The sequence below is a fragment of the Metopolophium dirhodum genome, chromosome 1 (genome assembly GCF_019925205.1).
Source record: "Metopolophium dirhodum isolate CAU chromosome 1, ASM1992520v1, whole genome shotgun sequence".
NCBI classification, from domain to species: domain Eukaryota; kingdom Metazoa; phylum Arthropoda; class Insecta; order Hemiptera; family Aphididae; genus Metopolophium; species Metopolophium dirhodum.
In genome coordinates, this window is record NC_083560.1 from 2,925,004 (window position 1) to 2,948,201 (window position 23,198).

Sequence of the window (23,198 nt, forward strand, 5' to 3'; positions counted from 1 at the left end):
TAGATATCCGTCTAGATATCAATGAACAAAAATAATAATAATAATAAGGGGCAAAGGTAAGCCACCAATAGTGAAACTGAAGGCATTAGTTTTCGCCACATTATCATTGACTTTCTCGTATTATCGAGAATTATTTATAGTATTTACATGATTTCTTCCCGGCCGACGATGGCACTAACGATGTGGCTTGATGTTGGTCACCCCCTTCCGAATCGACGAACGGCTTCGCCAGCGGTTACGGCTTAACCGCCGCCCGGACCGACTCTCTCGTCTCTCCTCTCATCACGCGACTACGCTATAGTAGGTACACTTGTGCACTGCACCGCTTTTCCTCATAATATACATTCGTCGTTCACAACAACCTCGTGACCAACGCTTTTGTCGTATCGCCAATAAAGCCAACGAGCACCACTAATAACTTGTACTATTTTCCACCGTTCTCTCTTGTATATTTCGAATAAACGTTCAATTGTAATCAACAAGCCGCGTTGTTCAATTATTTCATTTTCTCGTCACGCCCCACGTGACTTGGTTGGAGGTATAATAGTCAATACGCTTACTAAACCGCAACCTCCACTATAGTATTAATAATTGTTAAAACCGACGCGCCGTACACACGCACAGATATACGCATATACATAGAGTGGATAAGACGCGTCGCACAAATTTTCATTTGGTGCGGAATACAAAGACCGACAATATTATGTCGGCAAGAGACGCACCAATCAGACGGCGAGTCAACTTTACTGTACCGCGCTACACCGCTCGAATTTCAAGATTCAACGCGATGCGCAGTGTGATCCCGGCTAGACGACGTGTTCCAGACAATACTTCGCTCGTCTTTGGCCTTTGTTTGCTGCCCTAAAACCGACTGTCGGACTAAGCTCGCGTACCTATCGTATTTTTGCCAAATAGTCGTGTGGTTAAGTCGTCGCGCTGGTGATTAGCATAAGACGCGTTGCGTTTATACGCCTTGTTGCTCGCCCGTGATGGTCATCAATGTTGACGTTACAGCCGCCGAAGTGAATCGATGCGATCGTCATTCGGCTCTAACGAAACCACTACCAATCCCGCTGTTCACTTTCCAGCATGGAGTTTGTGTGTGCTCTGCAAGTTGCGGAAGTCAATCGGTCAGCTTCACGTCCTGTCCAGGGCGACCAGAGTGATTCCGCGCCGGAATCAACCCAAGCTATATACTAGGTAAGTGTTGTTATATCGTTTTTGTCGTCACTCGTCTTTGGTAACTCTTAACCGTCAGTAATATTGTTACTCTATTACTACATTTAAATGATGGCGTTAAAACTATACCATTTTGAAAGCAAAAACGCTCGTACCTACTAGTTAAAACCGTTTTATTTGCTTAAACGTGTATATGTACATTTGATAAACCGGTTAATGCAAATAAAACAGTTTTAAGTTCTTAAACTACATAGCGCGAGCGTTTTAGCTTTCAAAACTGTTTAGTTTTAAACTGTTTTAGCGCCATAATATAAACGTAGTATATATGGTTTAATTTGTCATGATCACATCTGTATTACCTATTCATCGGTTGACTATCATGGATCTCTGTAATTTATTATATATTATAGTACAGCGCCCAACCATAGGTACCCTTAATTTGTTATTGTATTATTATAATATTATATAACTCTATATATATATAGAGAGAGGTAAACAGTGAGGTAACCATATCCCAGCCCCCCTCCGCCTACAGCATATCTTGATCGTTTCCGCTAAACACAAATTTAAACACAGAAGCGGTATCAGCGCAACATGCAGTATGCATAGCAACGACCGTACACTTTTCGGCCACTAAACATTAAATACAATTTGCTTCTTTTACGAACAAAATAAAAGCTGAAACGAAAATATCGAAATGTAAACAACATACCCACATGAATATTATACTTCTCGCACAATAATATAAATTATAATAATATTATCTATATTCTTTTCAAACTTAATGAATACTTTAGAGAATTGATAGGTATATTTTCTATGTATATTAAACAATATGCTAAATAAATTAATAGAATATAATAATTATATCACTATGTCTTGCTTGAGAAGTAGTATGCTTATTGCATAAGATCATATATTTTATTAGCATATTCTTTAGGTAAATCCTTAGATATCTAAGGAATGTTTTGAAAATATTTATGGAATATGGTATTGGTATCCACACACGACATTAATTTGATATGCAAGAAAAGAAAGTAATCTTCATGGAATATCTGTCAAGATATTCGTTAGATATCTAAGGAATACATAACTAGACCATCAAAGTATATAACTTTCATTGATCAATACAATTGATCTAACAATACATTTGTATACAAAGTTATATAGGTGTATAAGTGTATATACATACATCAATAAATAATTTATATAGTACTTACCTAATATAAATAAGTTATATAATATAAAAATAAAATAACATTAGGTACCTAACTTTATTAAATTACCAATTGATACATACCCATATCAAATATCAATAAAAAAAATTTCATATACCTACCTATTATCTCGCCTTTTATAATATATAAGCTTAAAATTATAAAAAAAAAAATGCCTTACATATTTTATTAAGATTGAAACTTTTTGCTAATCATTTATAATACATATAAATCAATACTTATACTATAATAATATGTTAATCTTATACATGGGTTTCAAAACGGAAAAAAAAATCATCTTTATAAGAATTTGATCAATTAAAATATTAAATACCTAAATAGTTAATGCAAATTATACCAAATATAAAAAAAAAATAATTTTATATAGGTAGGTATTATAGTTCAAATTTTAAAAAGAAAATAATCACATAATAAATTAACATTGAAACATTAAGTTAACCAGTTTCATTTTGTAGTTATAATATTATTAAAAATGTGACTAACTATAGTTCAGTGTTTTAAATATAATATAGGTATCGTTTAACTTAAAATATACACACCTTGCATTTAAATTATGTGATTTAAAATTTATTTATATGCAGATAATCATTAATAAAAAAAAATATATAATTTTAATTTTTAGCAAATAAAATACATTGAAAAATCAATAACTAGTCCAGATTAACATTTTAAATATAAGTCAAGTAACAATATAAATGTATATTACTTATTTAATTTATATAACAGGTATAAAATAAGTATATTTTTTTAACTAAATACTTGCACACCTCGCATTTCAATTATGTGATTTAAAATGTATTTGTATAACAGGTAATAATTTCTAAAAAAAAAACTATAACCTACTATAAACTTAATTTTTAGTAAAAAAAATACATAAAAAAACTTAACTACAATATCTAGTATATGTACAGATTAACATTGCTTCATGTTAATTAATTATTTAGTTAAAAAAAAAGTAAATTCATATAAATAAAAAAACATTTACTAAACTTAGGAATCAGCTGGTGTTGTTGTTTTTAGATTTTCACTTGCTTTTGTGAGCCAAATAATAGCAACAATTTCCATATCTTTGATTCTTGTGGTGTTCAAAGAAGAATGTAGGTACTGCTTCTAAAAATTTTTAGTAAAAAAAAATACATTAAAAAAACTTAATTACAATAACTAGTATATGTACAGATTAACATTGCTTCATGTTAATAAATTATTTAGTTAAAAAAAAATGTAAATTAATATAAATAAAAAAACATTTACTAAATTAAAAGAAGAAGAATGTACGTAGGTACTGCTTCTAAAATTAATTTCTTAAATAAAATAAATAATTTCAATACCTGCCAACTGGCCAATAACTTATTAAGAAGTAGAGAACATAATTACTATTTTACTAAATGCCTCGCTAAATGCATTTTTATTGTCCTTATGGCCGGTATAGTTATTAGTCAACAGTTTAGTTGAGTTTAGAACTATATTTGTAGATCAATCTAGACAAAAATGACTACACTGCTTTTAGTAATAAGTAACATAATAACTAATGCATGATGTACACATAAGTAATATCATAATTTAGTGCTTACAGTAGGTATGCTAAAATACGGCTATATTTATTTATTTGTATAATTTAAACGAGCGAACCCAGTTACATTTACTATAGACATACGTCTACAATTATATAATATAGTAATAATAATAATAATAATAATAATATTTGTTATCACATGAACACTAATTTTAAAATAATAATAAGACAATTATACAGATAGTATCCATTTGGTAAATATACAGGTTTAAGTAATGTATGTGATGAGACAATTATGAAAATAATTCACTGAAAACAAAAAGGTTAAGAATACAGAGTAAAGTAGTATAACATTGGAAATCAACTTATGAGTAATTGACATAGATTATAATATTTAAACAGCTAAAATATTATTTAGGTAAAAATCAAAATCCTTTAAGGAGACGCAGGAAAATAGATCAACATTTAAATAATTAACAAGTTGCATTGATCTATTTATAGGAGCACTTAGACCATAGTTTGAACGTTGGAGTTGCACATAAAAAGTATTCAATTGCCTAGTTCTACGATTTGGGATATTAAAATTCAATAAAGAAAGTAGTTCAGGACAGTTAATATACCCATTCGTTAATTTAAAAATAAAACATAGATCAAGTCTTTTCCTTCTTTTGACAAGGGTTTCTAGCTTTAAATAGGACAATAATGGTTGATACGATGAGTGAGGCGCTCGTTCGATACAACATCTGAATTGAATGATACGTAGAAACGGTTTTGAATTGATTCCATGCTTTTTGTAGCACCGATTGATTGTGAGGACCATACTATAGATCCATAATCAAGTAATGATCTAACGAAGGAACAGTAGAGTGACTTTAACGCTAAAGGATTTACGAAGTCTTTACAGCTACGTTTTATGAAACCTAACATTGAAGAGGCTTTATTTTGAATATAAATATAGTGATAATTAAATGAAAGAGATGGGTCGAAATAAATTCCCAGATCCTTGTACAGATAGACTCGATCTAATTTAATGTTGTTTATATAATAATTATATAAAGTAGGTGTACGGTTTTTAGAGAAGGTAATAATTTTACATTTGTCTATGTTGAGGGATAAATTATTTTGAGTACACTAGGTGCTGAGACGATTTAAGTCATCCTGTAGCAATAAATTATCAGCTGGGGATGTAATTATACGGTAAATTTTCATATCATCTGCATATAATAACGTATTAGAGTTTAAAAATTCGATGTCATTGATAAATAAATTAAATAGAAGTGGAGCTAAATGTGATCCCTGTGGAACACCAGTGTTAATTTTAAATAATGAAGAATTAAAACTCGTGCATTTTACATATTGCTGCCTTCCAGTTATGAATGAAACTAACCAAGAGTGGAAAGGATTACGTATACCTAGATTAAATAACTTTGAGCTAAGAACACAATGATCTACTTTATCAAACGCCTTGGAGAAATCAGTATAAATAACGTCGACTTGGAGTCCAGTTCTGAAAGCTTGTAGGATGTAATTTTGGAGTACTAGTAAGTTCGTGGTTGTTGATTTACCCGGCATGAAGCCATGTTGAACATCAGAGATAATATTTTTAAATAACGGAAAAATTTTTTTGTGTACAATACTTTCAAACAATTTAGGGATAATCGAAGTTATAGAAATTGGGCGATAATTAGTGACCAAAGTAATGTCTCCCCCTTTAGGAATCGGTTTAATATAAGAAATTTTCCATTTATCCGGAAAAACACCAGATTTAAGTGACATATTAAATAAGTATAATAAAGGGATAGACAGAACACATTTACAGTTTGTGAAGAAAGCATACGGAATATTATCAGGACCAGGACAAGTAGTGGATTTTAAGTTGCTTAACTCATCATAAATATCGCTTAAAGTAATGACGCAGGTGTTCAAATCGACTTTCATCGATTTAATATCATCGGGTGGTTTTTGCATAAAATTTAATTGTTTGTAGATAGTAGAATAATAATTGACGAAACTTTCCGCGATTTTGTCACCACCAGTAACAGTTTGATTATTATATGAGATAACAGATGGAATATTAGAATTTGATCGTTTGCTATTAATATAATTCCAGAACCTTTGAGGGTTAGAGGCTATTGAACTTTGAGTTCTCTGTATAAAATTACCATAATCAGTCTTATTAACAACTTTACATTGAGCACGTAGATTAGAGAATATATTATAATTTACATTAGTTGGCGTTTGTTTATATACTTTATGGGCAACTTTTTTTGAGAATATTAACTGTTTTAGAGTTTTGGAAAACCATAAAGGATACTTTGAGGAGAACATACGTTTTTTTTGACAGTGTACATCAATTATATCGTGTAATCTGGAGTAGAATATATACAAGTGATCTATTGGCCTTGTAATTGAAACATTTATTTCGTGATTCGTACAACTATGTTGTTATTATTGAACAGTATGATGTTACTTTTTATACAATATTCAACACAACCCCGTAATTAATATTCTATACAATAAAGAATTAATGTAATTTCCAAAACTAACCAAAACGTTGACTGTTTTGTATGCCGAAATATATTCTGCTTCAGTTGAGCTGAACGTTACTATGGATTGCCTCTGCGCTTGCCATGACAGCCCTAGCATGAACAGATGACCTGAAATATTCCTTACTATTTAATAAATTAAATTTGCTAACTAGTGTATTAGTAAAATTTGTTTAATGTATACATAATGATCCGTCAAAACATCTAGTTCTTTCCATACCTAGAAAATAATCTAGATTACCTTGTGTTATTTCAAACTATCGTTCAAGACCTTGTAATAATATATTTATTTTTATTTTGTTGCTTGACAATAAAACCATCATCAACAAAAATAGCTAAAATTAATGTTTCATTATTATTGTGATTAAAATAAATACACGGATTCAATGTACCTACCTACTTTGTTCTATTTTCAACTCAAATAGAAATTGCCTAAATCTATTATTCCAACATCTTGGTGATTGTTTTATTTAGTAAAACTTCTATTTGGTTTGCATACTCATTCTGGTGAATCTTCGAATCCAATTGGTTTACAACTTGTCATGAGAAACCTATAATGGCATATAACAGTGTTTAATGTATTTATAGTTTAGTGGTCATTATCAGTTATTTCATCCTACAAAAAACTTCTCCACTCGCTTTTATTTTATTTGTTTCTGAATAACATATAGACATGACGTACACATAAGTAATATTATAATGTAGTACCTATAGTAAGGTAAAAGGCGGCCTTATATACAAATTACGTATTGACCTTGTTATTGTAACATTTATGGCGTGATTCACAATTTAGGAATAACAACTATGTTGATATTTATGTTCAATATGATGTTACTTTTTATCCATTATAAGTTATATATTCAACCAATTTTCTTAAAATTTTTCTCACAGTATCTTTATAACTGGAACCGCCAATTTTGGAAAGCATATTTACTTTTTTAACGTGTTAGAGAAATAGATATTACCTATAGTATATAAAAAAAAAAATATATGATAAATTTAAAATAAATATATCATTACCTAAGTAATAAAAAATGTATAACTAATAAGTATTACTGTATAGATAATACAATAATTATAAGTCTCTTTACCACTAAAAGATTTTACATTTATTCATTGCATATGATAATATAGTATGTTAGAACTTATAATTTAACATTTCCATTATTTTGATTTTTGGTTAAACTTTTAAAGATTTAAGTATGAATTTACTTAGGTACACATATATGTTTAGATCTAGACAATCTACCAATAAGTTAGATTTTAAATGAGAGATATAAATTTAGGTATGTATCTATTTATTGAGTTTAAATAAATCACAAATTTATGGAAAAAAAACCTGTTAAAACACAGATTGTGCTTTGCTCTATTAAGTATATTGTTAAATTGTTCAAATTTGTTGATTTCTATAATAAATAACAAATTATTTCATCATTTTTACAAGTAGCAAATTTCTAATTATTAATTACATTTCACAATTACTTACAGTTTGTTCATATAAGGCATCATTGCATAAAATGTCTTTTAAAGTATTCAATGCATCTTCATTTGGTATTGGAAGTATTTTATAAGCATTTTCAAACTCATGATTATTGCATAATGCTATGTTCGGTTGAATTGAAGGTTTTTGTTTTTTTTGCACATCATAGTTACTATCTTCATCATATATTTACACTTTCAAAATTATTGAACACAAATTTTAAATTAAATTATGTCTTATATTGTCGTATAAGCTGTTATATTATATCTGTTAAGAAACAATAACATTTTAAAATCTATTAATATCTATGAAACATACATATTATAGGAACCTATTTAAATAAATGTATTTATAAAATAAAATATAATAAACAGTAAGTATTTCATTAAAATCATTAGAATACCTGCTGGATTTACTTGAATCAATTTTAAGTTATTAATCCCCACTCTATCAGTGATTTCAAGTATAGCTACAGATAATTAAAAAAAAAAAATTATGCCTAACAGTTATATCTTGGTTATAATACATTTCTTTTTTTGTAAAAATGTATTATGTACGTACCTACCATTTTATTGAATTTGGCAGAATTTTATCTTCGTTAATATCATAATTATTCATAGGTAAATATATTAATTATTGAAACATTATTTATCCAATTATCGTTGGCCAGTTAATTCTCAAGTATAGAATTATGATTTTTATTACTTACCTATTTGAATATAAAAAAAAAATATTATTAAATCAACTTAATTTTTTTGTAAAAATATTGTATTTCATTAATTAATAAAGCTTAAGATGTTTGAATATGTCTTCCAACATGTGTTGTTGTCTCGCCCGATTTTATGTAACTTTGTTAGTTTTTACATTTAATGAACTAGTAACAATATTGTACAACCTGAATTTTTTTTTTCCCGGTAACTAAAATGTATAAAAATGTTCATTATAACCAAATAATATGTATAACGAGTTATTTTAATCAATTTGTATTGTGGTAAAGTCTTTGTACTATGTCCAGCTACTTGCCCAAAACATGTTAAACCTCGTATAGTTCTGTACCTAATATTATGGAAAAAATTATAAATTTTTGTACAAAAACTATGGTGTTATTATTGTCGTTGGCACAAAATTTACATAAACAGAATATAAAGAAAAAAAGGTGATATTCTATATTAGCTAATTAATTTAACAAGTGGGCAAATTGTACATGTATAGATGATCGATTATAATATGGTATCAAACCCAACGATATCACACTGCCATTTTAAATTTCTCGATGACTACTAGAACAATATTTTTTTTTATCAGATTTTTTTCAGTTCATATTAGAATGTCTACAATAGTTTACTTTAAATAAATATTAATTCGGAGGAAAAAATAAGTGTTGTAATTTAATTTTTAAAACGTGTTACTCGCAACCGACCACAGGAACCGACACATCGTCGAATTTTCACCAGTTTAACTCTATCAAGCCACCGTTCGTTAATCCGTATAAATATTCTGATCTTAATAACCAAATCCTTCCTGTTCGTGCCTCGCCGTCATGGAACTGCAGCGGCTGTAGTGTATACTAGTGAGTTGTATTATTACCTCGATAATTACACTATCAATTGTTTGATTCCACTCGCGCGTAAACGTTTACTCTAACGATTATCACACATAATAATTTATATATTATTTGTATTATGTTTGAATTACACGTAATAATATTCCCTTGCGAATTATTATCTTTTTTGTTAGTACATTTTCTTACTGTTTAAGAATCGCGCAAAAACCCGATGTTTTCGTGATTCTTCGATAAACGACGGTTTCCGATGACTGTCAACCAATCACAAAACGCAAGTCGGCGGCTCAGATTTCGTGCACGTATATTGTTAACGTGAATGCAGTTTTTTTTTTTATAGAAAACTAATAAAAATTATAACTTTTTCCATCAATTCTTCGGATCAAAGAACACGTAATTTACTATTAAATTTAAGAGTGGTCCGTTACCGTAGACGCGGCATGAAGTGAACAGTAGCCCGGCAAGTTTTTAGATACATAATATATTATCTATCTCAATGTAGGTATGATAATATCACAGAACTAAATATGATAAAAATATTGATAATAAACCTTATCATGTCTTCGCCCGCGAACCCTATTTTGTATGTTTTTCATCACAATTATAAAAGTGCGTTCACATTTGAGTTAACTTACATGATTTAATAAAAACCCTTGGGCCAACGGATTGTGCGTGTGTGGAAACTTTTATGCACAACGTAAATTTCTACTATATAGTGTTGAAGCTTTATATATTTTTTAGTTTTTAAAGATAATTGCTGTTGACGCAGTTGCCAGGAGTGGTGCTGGAAGTCAACTAGTTGAAATTATAGGTGCACCTTCCGAGTGCAATATTTTTAATACGGTGAGTACAGATTTATGTGATCACATTGGTTCAGGCCATTATGATTCTATTAACCAGTTGAATCCATAAAGCATCTTTGTTTTCAATATAATATTTGGTTTGGGATTTTCATTTATGATTCCAATAAATTGTTGATTCTATTGTGGTAAACTGACAATCGGGTCGAATGTGTGGTTTACCGGGTTGCAGGTAGCAAGACTGTTGTGATGAAGATTTTCTTCTTTTGGATTGAATAAAATATAACTCGTTGAATTGTTAAGATGTTTATTAAGATGTACTTCAATGAAATTATTCCAAGTCAAAATAATACAATTATTAGTCTGTGTGACATGAAGATGCTTGTGATGCCAATGGGTGAACACGTCTGAATACAGGCCGTTTTAGGTCGGCTTTTATAAGGCCCCATGCTCTCCTACCTTCCCCGTTGTCCATCGACTTATCCTTATTGCGTAAAGTCATTATCTATATCCTGCATGCTTAGTTGTACAAAAAGTCATATCGTCGTTTCCCCGAAACACTAACATTCATTAGATACTATGTCCTTGTTTCTAGTTTATGTATATATATATATGTATGATATATGTATCCATATCCTGCCACCATAAATGCGATTCGTGTTTTGTATGTGTGATGTGAATTTTTATATTAAAAGTTAAATAAATATGTACTGCGCTTTAAATACTACTCCCGTAGTTCATGATCACTCGGCTGACCTCCTCCCCTATCATGATCGTATATCTGTATTTGACAATTCGTGGGTTTGGATCCAAAAGGTTCTATGTAAATATTTTAATATTTTTTGATTACCAAATTTCTTCTCAATTAACTGTCGAAATAATACAAATTCTGATTTAATTTAAAAGGTTTTGATAACTTATACGTCCAAATCTGAAAAATATTTAAACATATTTAAATTGGCTTTTCTGAAAAATTTCAAATTTACACATAGAACCTTTTTGATCCAAACCCGCAAATTGCCAAATTGTTGTTGTGTTTGCTTTCCCATCTCCCACAGTAGTTATTCATTGTCTTTCAATTAACTACCTATTTTAATTATTTAATATACGTCGTAGTAAACAGATATCATCCGTTACACTATAAACCAGTGATCATTAGGCGGAACTCATTGTAACTTGAATTTTCTAATTTATTGTAGTATGTAGTTCCTTTTTTGTTAATTTCAATATTACGTACTATTCACTACTTCATGGTATAAGTATTGAGCAATACTCTTGCTCTGTACAGTGATGCAAAGAAGGAAATTCAATATGTGTCGAATATATATTTTACAAATTAATATTAGTAGTACCATCATTGTTTACGTTATCTGTCTACGTCAATATAACATTATAATATTATATATTAGCCATCGTAGGCTGTCGTAATAATTGTTATATTATGAGGATATTCACAAACTAAAGAATATATATAATAAAAAACATAACACAAATACACAATCACTATTATAAGAAAGATGATTAATGTAAATTATTGTTATTTATGTAGGTACTTATAGGGACGAACACTTAGACGATGGATGGTAGTTATTTTTTTACTAAATCAAATTACTATAGTGATACCAGTGAATTGGGTATCACTCATTAGTCATTAACATTCTTAATATAGTAGTGACAGTTTCTTATATACTATTTTGGCACCCACTTTGTCTTAAGTGATTTTTCTAAAATTATAAAAGCAATTATTTATAAATTAAGTTTGAGTTAATAATCATGAATAAAAAATTACCATTAAATGCTGTGATGCTGGATCGTTCAACTTATTTTCCATTTCAACAACATCTTCTAAGGAATTAAGTGGCAAACTGTGGAACTTGCTTCGAAATTTTTCTTGAATACTTAAACTAGCTGGTTGGACAGTTTGATTATTGGATTGTAGTAATTGTTCAAGTAAACAATTAGTGTATAGTGTTGCTTTGAACTGTTTTTACATGATGTTTGTAATGCCAATGGTTGATAAGTTTACTAAAATTTTTAATTTTAAGTTATTACATTTTATTTTACAATAACCAGATTTACTATAAAAATTAATTTACCTCCATCATTAGAAGTAATTTCGTCTTCCATCTTGAGATACTTCTCTTGCTGAAATATTCAGCTCAACCATATTTTTGTCACTATTATCTGTACAACCTAAGCAAATATAGAAATTTAAAAAAAAAATTATGTGACTTATCAAATAATAATTGTATTAACTAAAACTAATTGTGACCAATATGATTTGTTTTATTGCTTTTTTCCGTTGAGTGGTATGCTGGCTCAAACATATCATCCTCACTATCATCTGTACAACATTAGCAAAGATAGACGTTATTAAAAAACTATGTAACTTACCAAATAAGAACTATATTAACTGAGACTAATATTTTTACCAGGGGTTAAATGTATCCATAGTTTACTGGTCATTATCAGTTATTTCATTCGTACAAAAAACTTCTCCACTCACTTTTATTTTATTTGTTTCTGAATAACATATAGACATGACGTACACATAAGTAATTTTATAATGTAGTGCCTACAGTATGGTAAAAGGTGGCCTTATAAACAAATTACCAATTGACCTTGTTATTGTAACCTTTATGGCATGATTCACAATTTGCGAATAACAACTAGGTTGATATTTATGTTCAATATGATGTTACTTTTTATATAATATTAAATTATATATTCAAGAAGTTTTCTTAAAATTCTTCTTACAGTATTTTTATAACTAGAACCTCCAATTTTGGAAAACATATTTACTGTTTTAACATATTAAAGAAACAGATATTACCTATAACAATTAGTAACAATATTATTATTATAACAGCATAAAAAAAATATCTGATAAATTTAAAATGAAAATATTATTACCTAAATAATTAATAATTAATAACTAATAAGTATTACTACATAGATAATACAATAATTTTAAGTCTCTTTACCAATAAAATATATTTTTTTATTCATTATACGTGATAATATGATATGTTAGAACTTATAATTTAACATTTCCACTATTTTGATTTTTGGTTAAACTTCCAAAGATTTAAGTATGAATTTACCTAGGTAATCCAGACAATCTACCAATAAGTTAGATTTTAAATTAGAGATAATATTAAAATAGGTACACTATTTATTGAATTAAAATAAATTACTCATTTATGAATAAAAAAAACATGTTAATACATAGATTGTGCTTTACTCTATTAAGTATATTGTTAAATTGTTAAAATGTGTTAATTTCTATGATAAATGGTATTCATATTCAAATTATTTTATCATTTTTACAAGTAGCAAATGTATTTCTAATTATTAATTACGTTTTACAATTACTGAATTACTTACAATCTAACCACCGGTTGTTAATCCGTATAATTATTGTGATCATATACTTGGGTCACTTTAAGAATATACCACTCGGCCAACCAAAACTATTCTTCGCGCATCGCCGAGAACTGCAGCAGCTGTATACGCAGTGAGTTGTATTATCACACTATCACAATTTTGTTTGATTCCACTCGCGCGTATACGTTTTCTCTTGCGATTATCACGCATAATATCACAGAATAGATAGATATGAACAATATGATAATATGTTTTATTTACGTGTAATAATATTCCTTTGCGAATGATTATCTTATTGATTGTACATTTTGTTATTGTTTAAGGATCGCGCAAAACGCGATGTTTTCGTGATTCTCTGTATGCACGGCGGCGACACCGTCGCTTTCGATAAAGGACGGTTTCCTTCCTTCTGACTGTCAGCCAATCACAGAACGCAAGTCGGCGGCTCAGTCTTCGTGCGCGATAATATAATAATTATTGAAAACTAATAACAATTATAATTCTTTCCATCAATTCTTCGGATCAAAACACGTAATTTATTATTAAATTTGAGAGAGGCCCGTTACTGTCGGTAGTCGCGGTAAGAAGTAAACAGTAGCTGCTACCGCTCGGCATGTTCAGATGCCGATGTACCGGGCGGTGTAGCCAACCACGGAAAGGGAATATTGGGGCGGTGGTGTATCATGTATTAGATACATAATATATTACTCGATATTATATATCTCATGTGTAGAAGTCCCGGGGCGTCGGAGGTTGACCTAGTACGACTACACTTACACAAATACGCTAGTCGCTACTGACTTCTCGTCAGACGGAATACACGAATTTAAATAATTTGACAAAGTATTTCGGGTATGACGCGTGAGCGTCGGTAACTATTGTAACGGAATATAATATACCATGGTCTATCATCATAATTTCGTGGAGCGGCGGCTTGACGGCGTCGACTCGAATGAAAACATGACTGACTGGTTCAGATCGCTCGGGACGAACGTAGCGCGTCGGGTGCTGTAGAGTGTAGTTATAGTACCGCGCGTGAATCGCAGCTGCGCCATGAAGTCCCGGAGCGTCGCTACGTGCACGGGCGGTTGAGATTCTGCGAGGGCGGGGTGAAACAATTCGCCTGAAAGTCGAAGTGTCGCACCGTAAACCAACTCGGCTGGCGTGTGTTCGAAACCAGCTTTCACCGTGTTGCGAAGCGCGAACAGGACGGTCGTGATCAGCACACGATTCTGGATATTATTAAATAAAAATTGTTATATGATAATTTGCAACTATTCACGTGAAAAAAATTCGAATAAAATATTAATTTTAATCGTTGAATATAATAATATCATACTGGTAGATGACATACAGTACAATTTTTATTAAAATATAAATCAATGTTTAATAATATTTTAGAATTTGAGAAAATACATAATGTTAATATTTTTGTAATTATTTAAAAAAAAAGTAAAATAATTAATAATATAAAATCTAAATGACATTTCTAATTAGCTAGGTGACGTATTTATAATTTTGTAGCGAGCTGTGACTATATACCTATTAAATTACCTATATAAACACCTATTTAAGTAATATCATAGTGTATACGTAATCATTAGGGCTCGGAAGTTGAGGCATTTTGCATTTTTTTTTTGGAACTTTTTAGACGATACTCTCCTTGCTACAAATGTGTTTCATTAGCATGTGTAGTGATCCCTCACTGCTCGCTTATATTTTGAGTTCGTCGACGTTGATGGTTAATGTAGGAGAGAAGGTTGGAGAGAGACAAGTTGTATAAGTTATTTATAGTACTTTATTGTTAAGACAAAATAATAATAATTAAACATTTATAAAGAAATTAGATAAATTTGAGGACATAGCGAAAAGCATCTGCCCGAGAAGTTAGTGACTGCGTAGTGCAGACTCTGTACTAAATCCTAATTTGCTATAGACTCTATCTTATATTTATATAAAATCTATATGTATAAAAAAAATGTACACGGTAGAGCCCAGGAGGTGGATATCTGAAAGGGAACCGGAGCTGGACGTTGTTATTGCAAAACAACCCGAATGTACGATTGGCACTCTTCTTTATTGGCACTTAAATTATTATAGGTTTGTTTTGCAGATATTTGATGTCGAAGTTTTAATTACGTCGTAAAACTCTAGGTACGTACATGTACGCGATTCTTGGAATCGAATAGTTGAAAGTTAATCTCCTTGTTGTTGTTGTCCTACCGCGGAAAGGTACTTAATATATTCGTAGAAACGCAGGTTTACTACACATGTGAATCTGAAAAACTAAATTTTATTTTGCATTTTTATGCATTTTTTGGCTTTTTTTCCTTTTAAGTCATTTTTTGACATTTTCAGGTCATTTTTCAAAATTTTTATTGATTTCACACTAGTTCACTTCTTATCGTTTCTTGTGTATGCCGATGACTTAAAACTTGGAAATTACCATGGACTAAGATTAGTACCTATCCGATTTTATCTCGCCGATTACATTTTGTCGTTGTCGTGTTTCCTAATAATCGATTAGTATCCGATTTTATCTGACCGATTACAGTCGTCGCGTCGTTTTCGTGTTATAGTAAATAATATTGTACCTACATTTTATTATTTTTTCGTAATATTTTCGAAATGCCGAAAATTAAAACGTCGGTTAGTGCTCGTCTGCGTGCATTTGTGTCGGAATTCGGCGACGATATTTTTTCTTCCGATGGCACAGTTCTTAACTGTAAAGTATGTGAGGTAAAGGTGGCCTCAGAAAAAAAATTCACTATTGAACAACACATTTCCCGTATAAAACATAAAAATGGGATAGAGCGCAAAGATTTAAAACAAAGTCAAAGTTTTCTTACTACGTCGTCAAAAAAATCTACTTTTAATTACGATTTATGTCAAGCTTTTTTATCAGCCAATATTCCTCTACACAAAATATCAAATAAATTATTCCGTACATTTTTGAAAAAATACACGTACAAAAGTATTCCTGACGAATCAACGCTAAGGAAAACCTATGTTGCTGAATGTTACGAAGACTGTATTAACAAAATAAGAGGTTATTGCGAAAATCAAAAGCTATGGATTTCTATAGACGAAACCACAGATTCAGTAGGACGATATGTGGCAAACGTAATTATCGGTACTTGGTCGTGTCATATTTTGAGCAATTTGTAAGCTTTGATAAATGTGTATAGAATTTTATAGTAAAATAGAGTAAAATATTTAAAAAAAATGTATTTTTATAAATTTAAAACAAATATTTGTAAATTTTTTAGGTCATTTTTTAAAGACATTTTTCGTCATTTTTATGTCATTTGCATTTTTTTTAGGTAATTTTTTGATGTTTTTAAGGTCATCAACTTCCGAGCCCTAATCATACATAGTACGCGCCGCGTAAATATAAATATATAATATGCGAGCGAGCGCCGCGTAACATTAATCACACCAAAAACACTTCGTTATAACTCCGTGTAAAAAAAAAGCTAAGTTAATAAAAAAAAATTTAGTAATGATTAAATCTTTAAAAGACTTGATATAATATGGAAATTAAGTAAAATGCCATTTTATTATATTACAAATACCTATGATGACAAATAAGATCAATTGTAATGTTAAATACTTAGTCAACATATTATGTTTAACTATTTGGCAGGACGTAGAAGTATACTTAAATAAATACAATTAAATAACCACTACAGTATTTACAGTAATTAATAATGTATCAACAATATATGTTGACTAAGTATTTAACATTACAATTGATCTTATTTGTCATCATAGGTATTTGTAATATTATAAAATGGCATTTTACTTAATTTCCATATATATCACGTCTTTTAAAGATTTAATCATTAATAAATTTTTTTTTTTTTAACTTAGCTTTTTTTTTTTACACGGAGTTATAACGAAGTGTTTTTGGTGTGATATCAACTATTTTTAATGTTAATGTGTTAATTATCTGGTATTCTATAATAATAATAATAATAATAATAATCTTTAATAACCGCTGGCCTCCTAATAGTAATATAGAAGGAAATAATAATAAAAGTAAACACGTCGCGAACAATCGAATGCAAGTCACGAAATGTTGTTTTTGCAATTGTCAGTTGTCACCATAGAGTAAGAATATCGTCCGTGCGTCGTCGTAGTACATCGTCGCTGCCGCCGCCGCCGCCCCTATGAGAGTAGTGGGAATGAATAAGCGGTCTTAAAAGTACTTGAACATTGTTGCTCATAACTTACAAACTATCTGTAGCGAGCTGTGACTGTTTAACCATTTATCTAAAAATAACACCTGTTAGGCAGTAGATCAAAGTGTAGATCAAAGTAATCGTATATAGTACGCGCCGCGTAATAATTACATTAATAGTAATAATAATAGCAGATGCGCTGCGTGTGTATTAGTACAAACGAATATCGAGCGCGCGACCATGAACGGCGTGCGTCAATCAATATATGACTACTTATATAAATAACTCGCATAAAATGTCCATATAAATCGTGAGTGATATGGAATAAAGCACCGCACGTGTACAATAACAACATATATATGTGTTCAACTTCCTGCCGGGTGCAAGCGCGTGACGAGGCCGCGAGATGACCATATACGGTTATCCAGAATAAGTAGGAACAGGGACAGACCCATCGAGGAGAGCTCATGGACAAGCGTTCATCAGACGAGCAACCGACGAGCTTAGGAACAATCAGGAACTATATAGTCACATCTCGCTAGATTTTAGTCGTATAATTGGACTTAGAATAATTTTTATATATCAACAACAGTTAAATAAATTAAATAAACGTAACTATATTATACTTTAAACTCAAGATCTACATTTTTTCCATCATCCTTCAATTCTATTGACTGGGGCACGTTACATATCTAACCAATCTGCTAGCGAATTCCTCTATTCCCACCTGCACAATATTTCTGATCGATTGATACCTCATACTACTTTATATGTTCAGCCGTTTGCCCTGTAGAACTTGGCAAAGAATCGACATAAATTATGACGATTTTTCAATGTTAAAACTCGGTGTCCTGTTATTATACGTTAGTGGTTACTCCGCTATTTTTTTTTACTTAGCTTCGCGCCACTACCGTCGCGCTGGATAATAATAGTAATAGCGTATACGGTGCGTGTGTAGTAGTAACGCGACGATACCGCGTAAACAACGTATATGGATAATAATATCGAGCGCGTGACCATGGACGGCGTGCGTCAATGTATATATGACTACGTATATAAATAACTCTAATATGTCCGTATAGATCTTGTGTGGTTATATGGAATAACACCACAAATGCACAATAACTACAAATATATGTTAGACATCCGGCGTGTGCAAAAGCGTGTGACAATCCCACGCTAGGCCTAACCGCAGGACGACCATGTATGGTTGTGCAGAGTAAAGTAGGGACGACTGACCCAACGAGGAGAGCTGATGGACAAGCGTTCATCAGACGAGCAGCAGATCAACTCCAGAACAGTCACTAACTAAATACTTGTCACAACTCGCTAGCTTCAGTTTAATTATTTAGACTTAGAATATTTACCTAATTATTATATTTAAATAATAATAAAAACATACAAATTATACAATCATTTACGAGTGATTTAAAAAACCACCTTCTTCCATTCAACTTGTGACAGCGGCACGTTACAATTTCTTCAGATGTTATATCTACTTACGTCAAAACTACAACACTACCTATTTTTGTATTATTATATTATTTGTAAAATATTCATCCGGTGGTTAAATTCAATAAAAACTTTAAATAAAATTACATAACATTAACGAATTTAGAAAATAAACTGTGCGAGAGTGAAGTGGTTATATTTAATTTAACTTAAATTTTAAAATGGATTACATTTTAGTATTTGGTGGCACGCATACAACTGTTTTTTACTCGTCTGCAACACACTGACGTTATAGATATAGGTATTAGGTACCACCGATAACCTCAATTTAGTTTCTTCCATTTATGTTTTAGTTGCTACTTGTTTGATCACTGTACCGCCGAAGCAGCCACCGTTGTTTCAGAGGACACAAATTTCATTTTTCACGGATCCCGCTGAGTGGTTGATTTGTATATCCTGACGCTGGTCAGTGTCATACTGCAAATCTTCGATAACATGTCTTCAAGGTCAGTAAATATTAATATTAAAAAATAGAATAATAAATCACGAATAACATTTGTGATATACGATGGATAAATTATATTCCGATCGCAAACCTCAACTGTTAATTGTTAAATGTTTTTATTTTACACTTGCTTGAAATTTGAATGCGTTATGTCCGAATCAGAATTGAGAATATGTTACCACCAACCTGTTTGCGCGCATCCATGAACAAGTAAAAATATATATATATATATATTTTGGAAAACATTCGTTACTTTTGTTTGTATTTCAAACGGCGATTCTCAATTATGTCGGAATAGGTTCCTATAGATCAGCTCTTGTTAGTTTAATACCCAATATGCTTAAATATAATAATATGATTGTAAGTCGATATAATATAATATCAAATAGAAATATTAGTTCTAATATACAGGTTATCTAACTCATTTATAGTACCATTCATTATATAATTTTTACATGTAGGTACATAATTAAAACAGATAGAGACCTACCTATATTATTTTATTCAAATCATTTTCGTTGTAGATCCTCATAACTTTGGTATTTTCATCTTTCCTTACTAATATATCAATTTTGTCAGATGATCATTAATATATATTTTCGGTGTTGGCCAGTTGTCTCGATACCGATTAGCTGCCCATTTATTTTTTCGCTTCTGTGACCAACCGTTTTCTACCATTATTATCTGACAGCCAAGCAATTATTTTCATATCGGTTTTATGTTCAGTTGTTATAATCTATATGCTTTCAATACATCACATTCTATTTTAAATTTTTCAATTATTCCTTTAACTATACTTGCAATCTTCATTCCACATTATAGGTAATGTCCAATAATTTCAACTGCATTTTCAAATGACTTCTGGTCCAACTCTTCAATTTTTGCTTTCAATTGAAAGTTTTTCATAATTTTCAAATAATTTCAAGTTTTGATCTCTAAGTTCTTTCATCTTATTAAGTATTGTCCCCACTAGTATATTAAACTGGTCAAATTATTATATAACCCTATCTTGACATGTTCTACAATTCATTTTCATTTTCTAGTAATAAAAGCACTATAAAACAATTTTAGATAAGTGAGCGAAAACACTCAATTAGTATTAAATAAAAAGATGTCTGAAATTAGATAGATATTTTAAATATAAGTATAGTAATAATGCTTATTGGTTTAATTGGTTAAGTGTATAAAAACAAATAGTTTAGTTACTATGCAGACAAAGTTAAAAATAATGGCCTATGGATAACAGATTACTTAATGTTTTTTGGTGTCATCTGCAAGATACATTTTTAAATGAATGATACATCTATTTTGTTATATTATTATTAACATATTAATGTATTTTTATTCCAGTGTAAAAGAAATGCTTGAATGTGACCCTAAACGTAAAATATCTAATTCAAATGTCACAAGTTATGCATCAAAAGGAGCCAAAAAGTTTAAACTAGATAAACCTGATAAGGACAATAGTATCTTGTTTGATAGAACAGTTTGTGTTGTACCAGCTAATATACCTCTAGAAAGGAATTTCCAGTATCCTACTATTGAGAGTGGACAAACTGTATATGCAATGCAGTTAACTATAAAAGGTTCATGTTATGATCCTAATTCTAAATATGATGATGAATTTTATGCTGGTATAGCAGCTGAACCTCCAAATATGCTTAATAACTTTCGGTAAGGTTAATTATATAATGACAAGATAGCAATAGTTTTCAATACTAATAATTATTCTTTTTTTAGATACTTGATTTTTTTTTATGATAGTAAAGTTCAATATCGACAACACCAAGGTATTCGTTTAATTGCACGTTGGAGAAGTATACATGTTGTATAGATGAAGTAGAGAATTCCTGGTATTTTATAAAAAGTTATTTGGAAAATTATCCAAACCGTCAAATGGTTGAGTTGACCAATCAACATTCAGTACTAGCAGTCCAACTTCAACAATGTTATTAGGTAATGAATATTAAGAATATGAATATTATGAATATTCAGTACTGCTAACCCATTTTGTCTGTCTTCTGTCATAGAAGATCTCATATTATTTTTCAACCACCGTAGGGAAGAAAATGATCTTTCTGCTGTTGCTGATGTAATGGTAATTGTTGCAAAAATTTTAATATCTGGATAAAATAACTCACAATATACCAATATATCAATAGCAGTTTTGGGCTTTGGATTTTCTATATTGGTCCATTTCATCTTCCAGAGTACACGCGATACGAAAAAATAAAGCCTAAACCTTCAAAATCAGTGCGTGAATACTTTGGAAACAACGAGTGTGTATATATTATGGATGCCAAAATTAGAGGCAATATTGGATGTTATTTCAATCATTCGTGTTCTCCAAATATATTTGTCCAAAATGTATTCGTTGATATGCATGACTTACAGTTCCCATGGGTATCGTTATTTGCACACAAAAACATACTGGTGGGAACAGAACAGACGGGTTCCACAAAAATAATATGCAATTGTCAGTCTCGAAAATGTAGAGGGAGATTACTTTAAATATGTATACGTAATAATAAATTGAATAAATCAACAAGTTAATTATATTTTATTTATTATTCTCATGAAATTATTATAATTTCTACTAATTTAATTTTAATGAGACAAAGATTTAAGAGGACACTAACCTAACTTAAAAGTTTGATAACAGGTCAATTCACTCTTAATATCAAAACTAACAGCACACTAACTAGTGAATGAAAATTTGATATATCGTACGTGTGTAAGACAGGGACAACAAATGCATGGGTAGCATCCTCTTAAATTAAAGTATCAAATATACAACAACAAGCATCAAGAGGACCAAAGCGATTATAAGTTTTTATCAAAATTCTTTAAGAAATTATCAAAATAATTAAATAATTTGCCATCAATATTTGGACGCAATATAATATTCAATGCATTCAAAACCATAAAATGATCATACACTTAACATTAAGTACAATTTTCAAAGCAAGTGGTCTGGTATAAAGTAAGAACTGACGAAGCTCGGTAGCCTTCAATGACCAACAACTTTACTTAGTCTTGGTTTTCGTACAAAATCACTAGTTATTGAAGATTTGAGAAACATTAAATTTGTACTAATTTTTTAGATTATCCTACTTGGTATAGTAGGATACAGTCAAAGAACCTTATGATCTCCGTGTGTTATTTCTCTAGAATTACTATATTAAAATGGGAAACAAGTACTTCCGACATGTTTACCCTCTGCAAGATACCTGGTGCAAGAAAATTAACCAGTATGACTTGATTTTCACAGTAAATGACTTCGGAGCATCAGCACAAATTGCATGTATAGAAACTGTTCTTATTATAATATCGGAATAAATACAATTTCTAAC

General features: G+C 30.3%; 1 protein-coding gene and 1 pseudogene across 8 annotated transcripts; one reads left to right on the top strand and one right to left on the bottom strand.

The window, feature by feature from the left end:
* The first annotated feature begins 384 nt into the window (after nucleotides 1-384).
* On the top strand, nucleotides 385-22,578 carry LOC132936007 (uncharacterized). 8 transcript variants are annotated; one of them, XR_009663381.1, is made up of 6 exons: nucleotides 10,210-10,360; nucleotides 19,694-19,846; nucleotides 21,196-21,519; nucleotides 21,586-21,801; nucleotides 21,907-21,943; nucleotides 22,055-22,076. XR_009663381.1 is itself a non-coding variant. In XM_061002662.1 (4 exons), the coding sequence occupies exons 2-4, from the start codon at nucleotides 19,836-19,838 to the stop codon at nucleotides 21,677-21,679; spliced, it is 429 nt and encodes a 142-aa protein (XP_060858645.1). In that variant the 5' UTR covers nucleotides 385-1,200; nucleotides 19,694-19,835; the 3' UTR covers nucleotides 21,680-22,578. The 8 variants fall into 8 exon arrangements, 2 of the variants coding, with proteins under 2 accessions (XP_060858645.1, XP_060858644.1); XR_009663378.1 differs by having other exon boundaries at nucleotides 21,586-21,943; nucleotides 22,055-22,578; XR_009663377.1 differs by having other exon boundaries at nucleotides 21,876-22,578.
* On the bottom strand, nucleotides 11,955-12,644 carry LOC132937352 (uncharacterized; annotated as a pseudogene).
* Nucleotides 22,579-23,198: the final 620 nt, after the last annotated feature.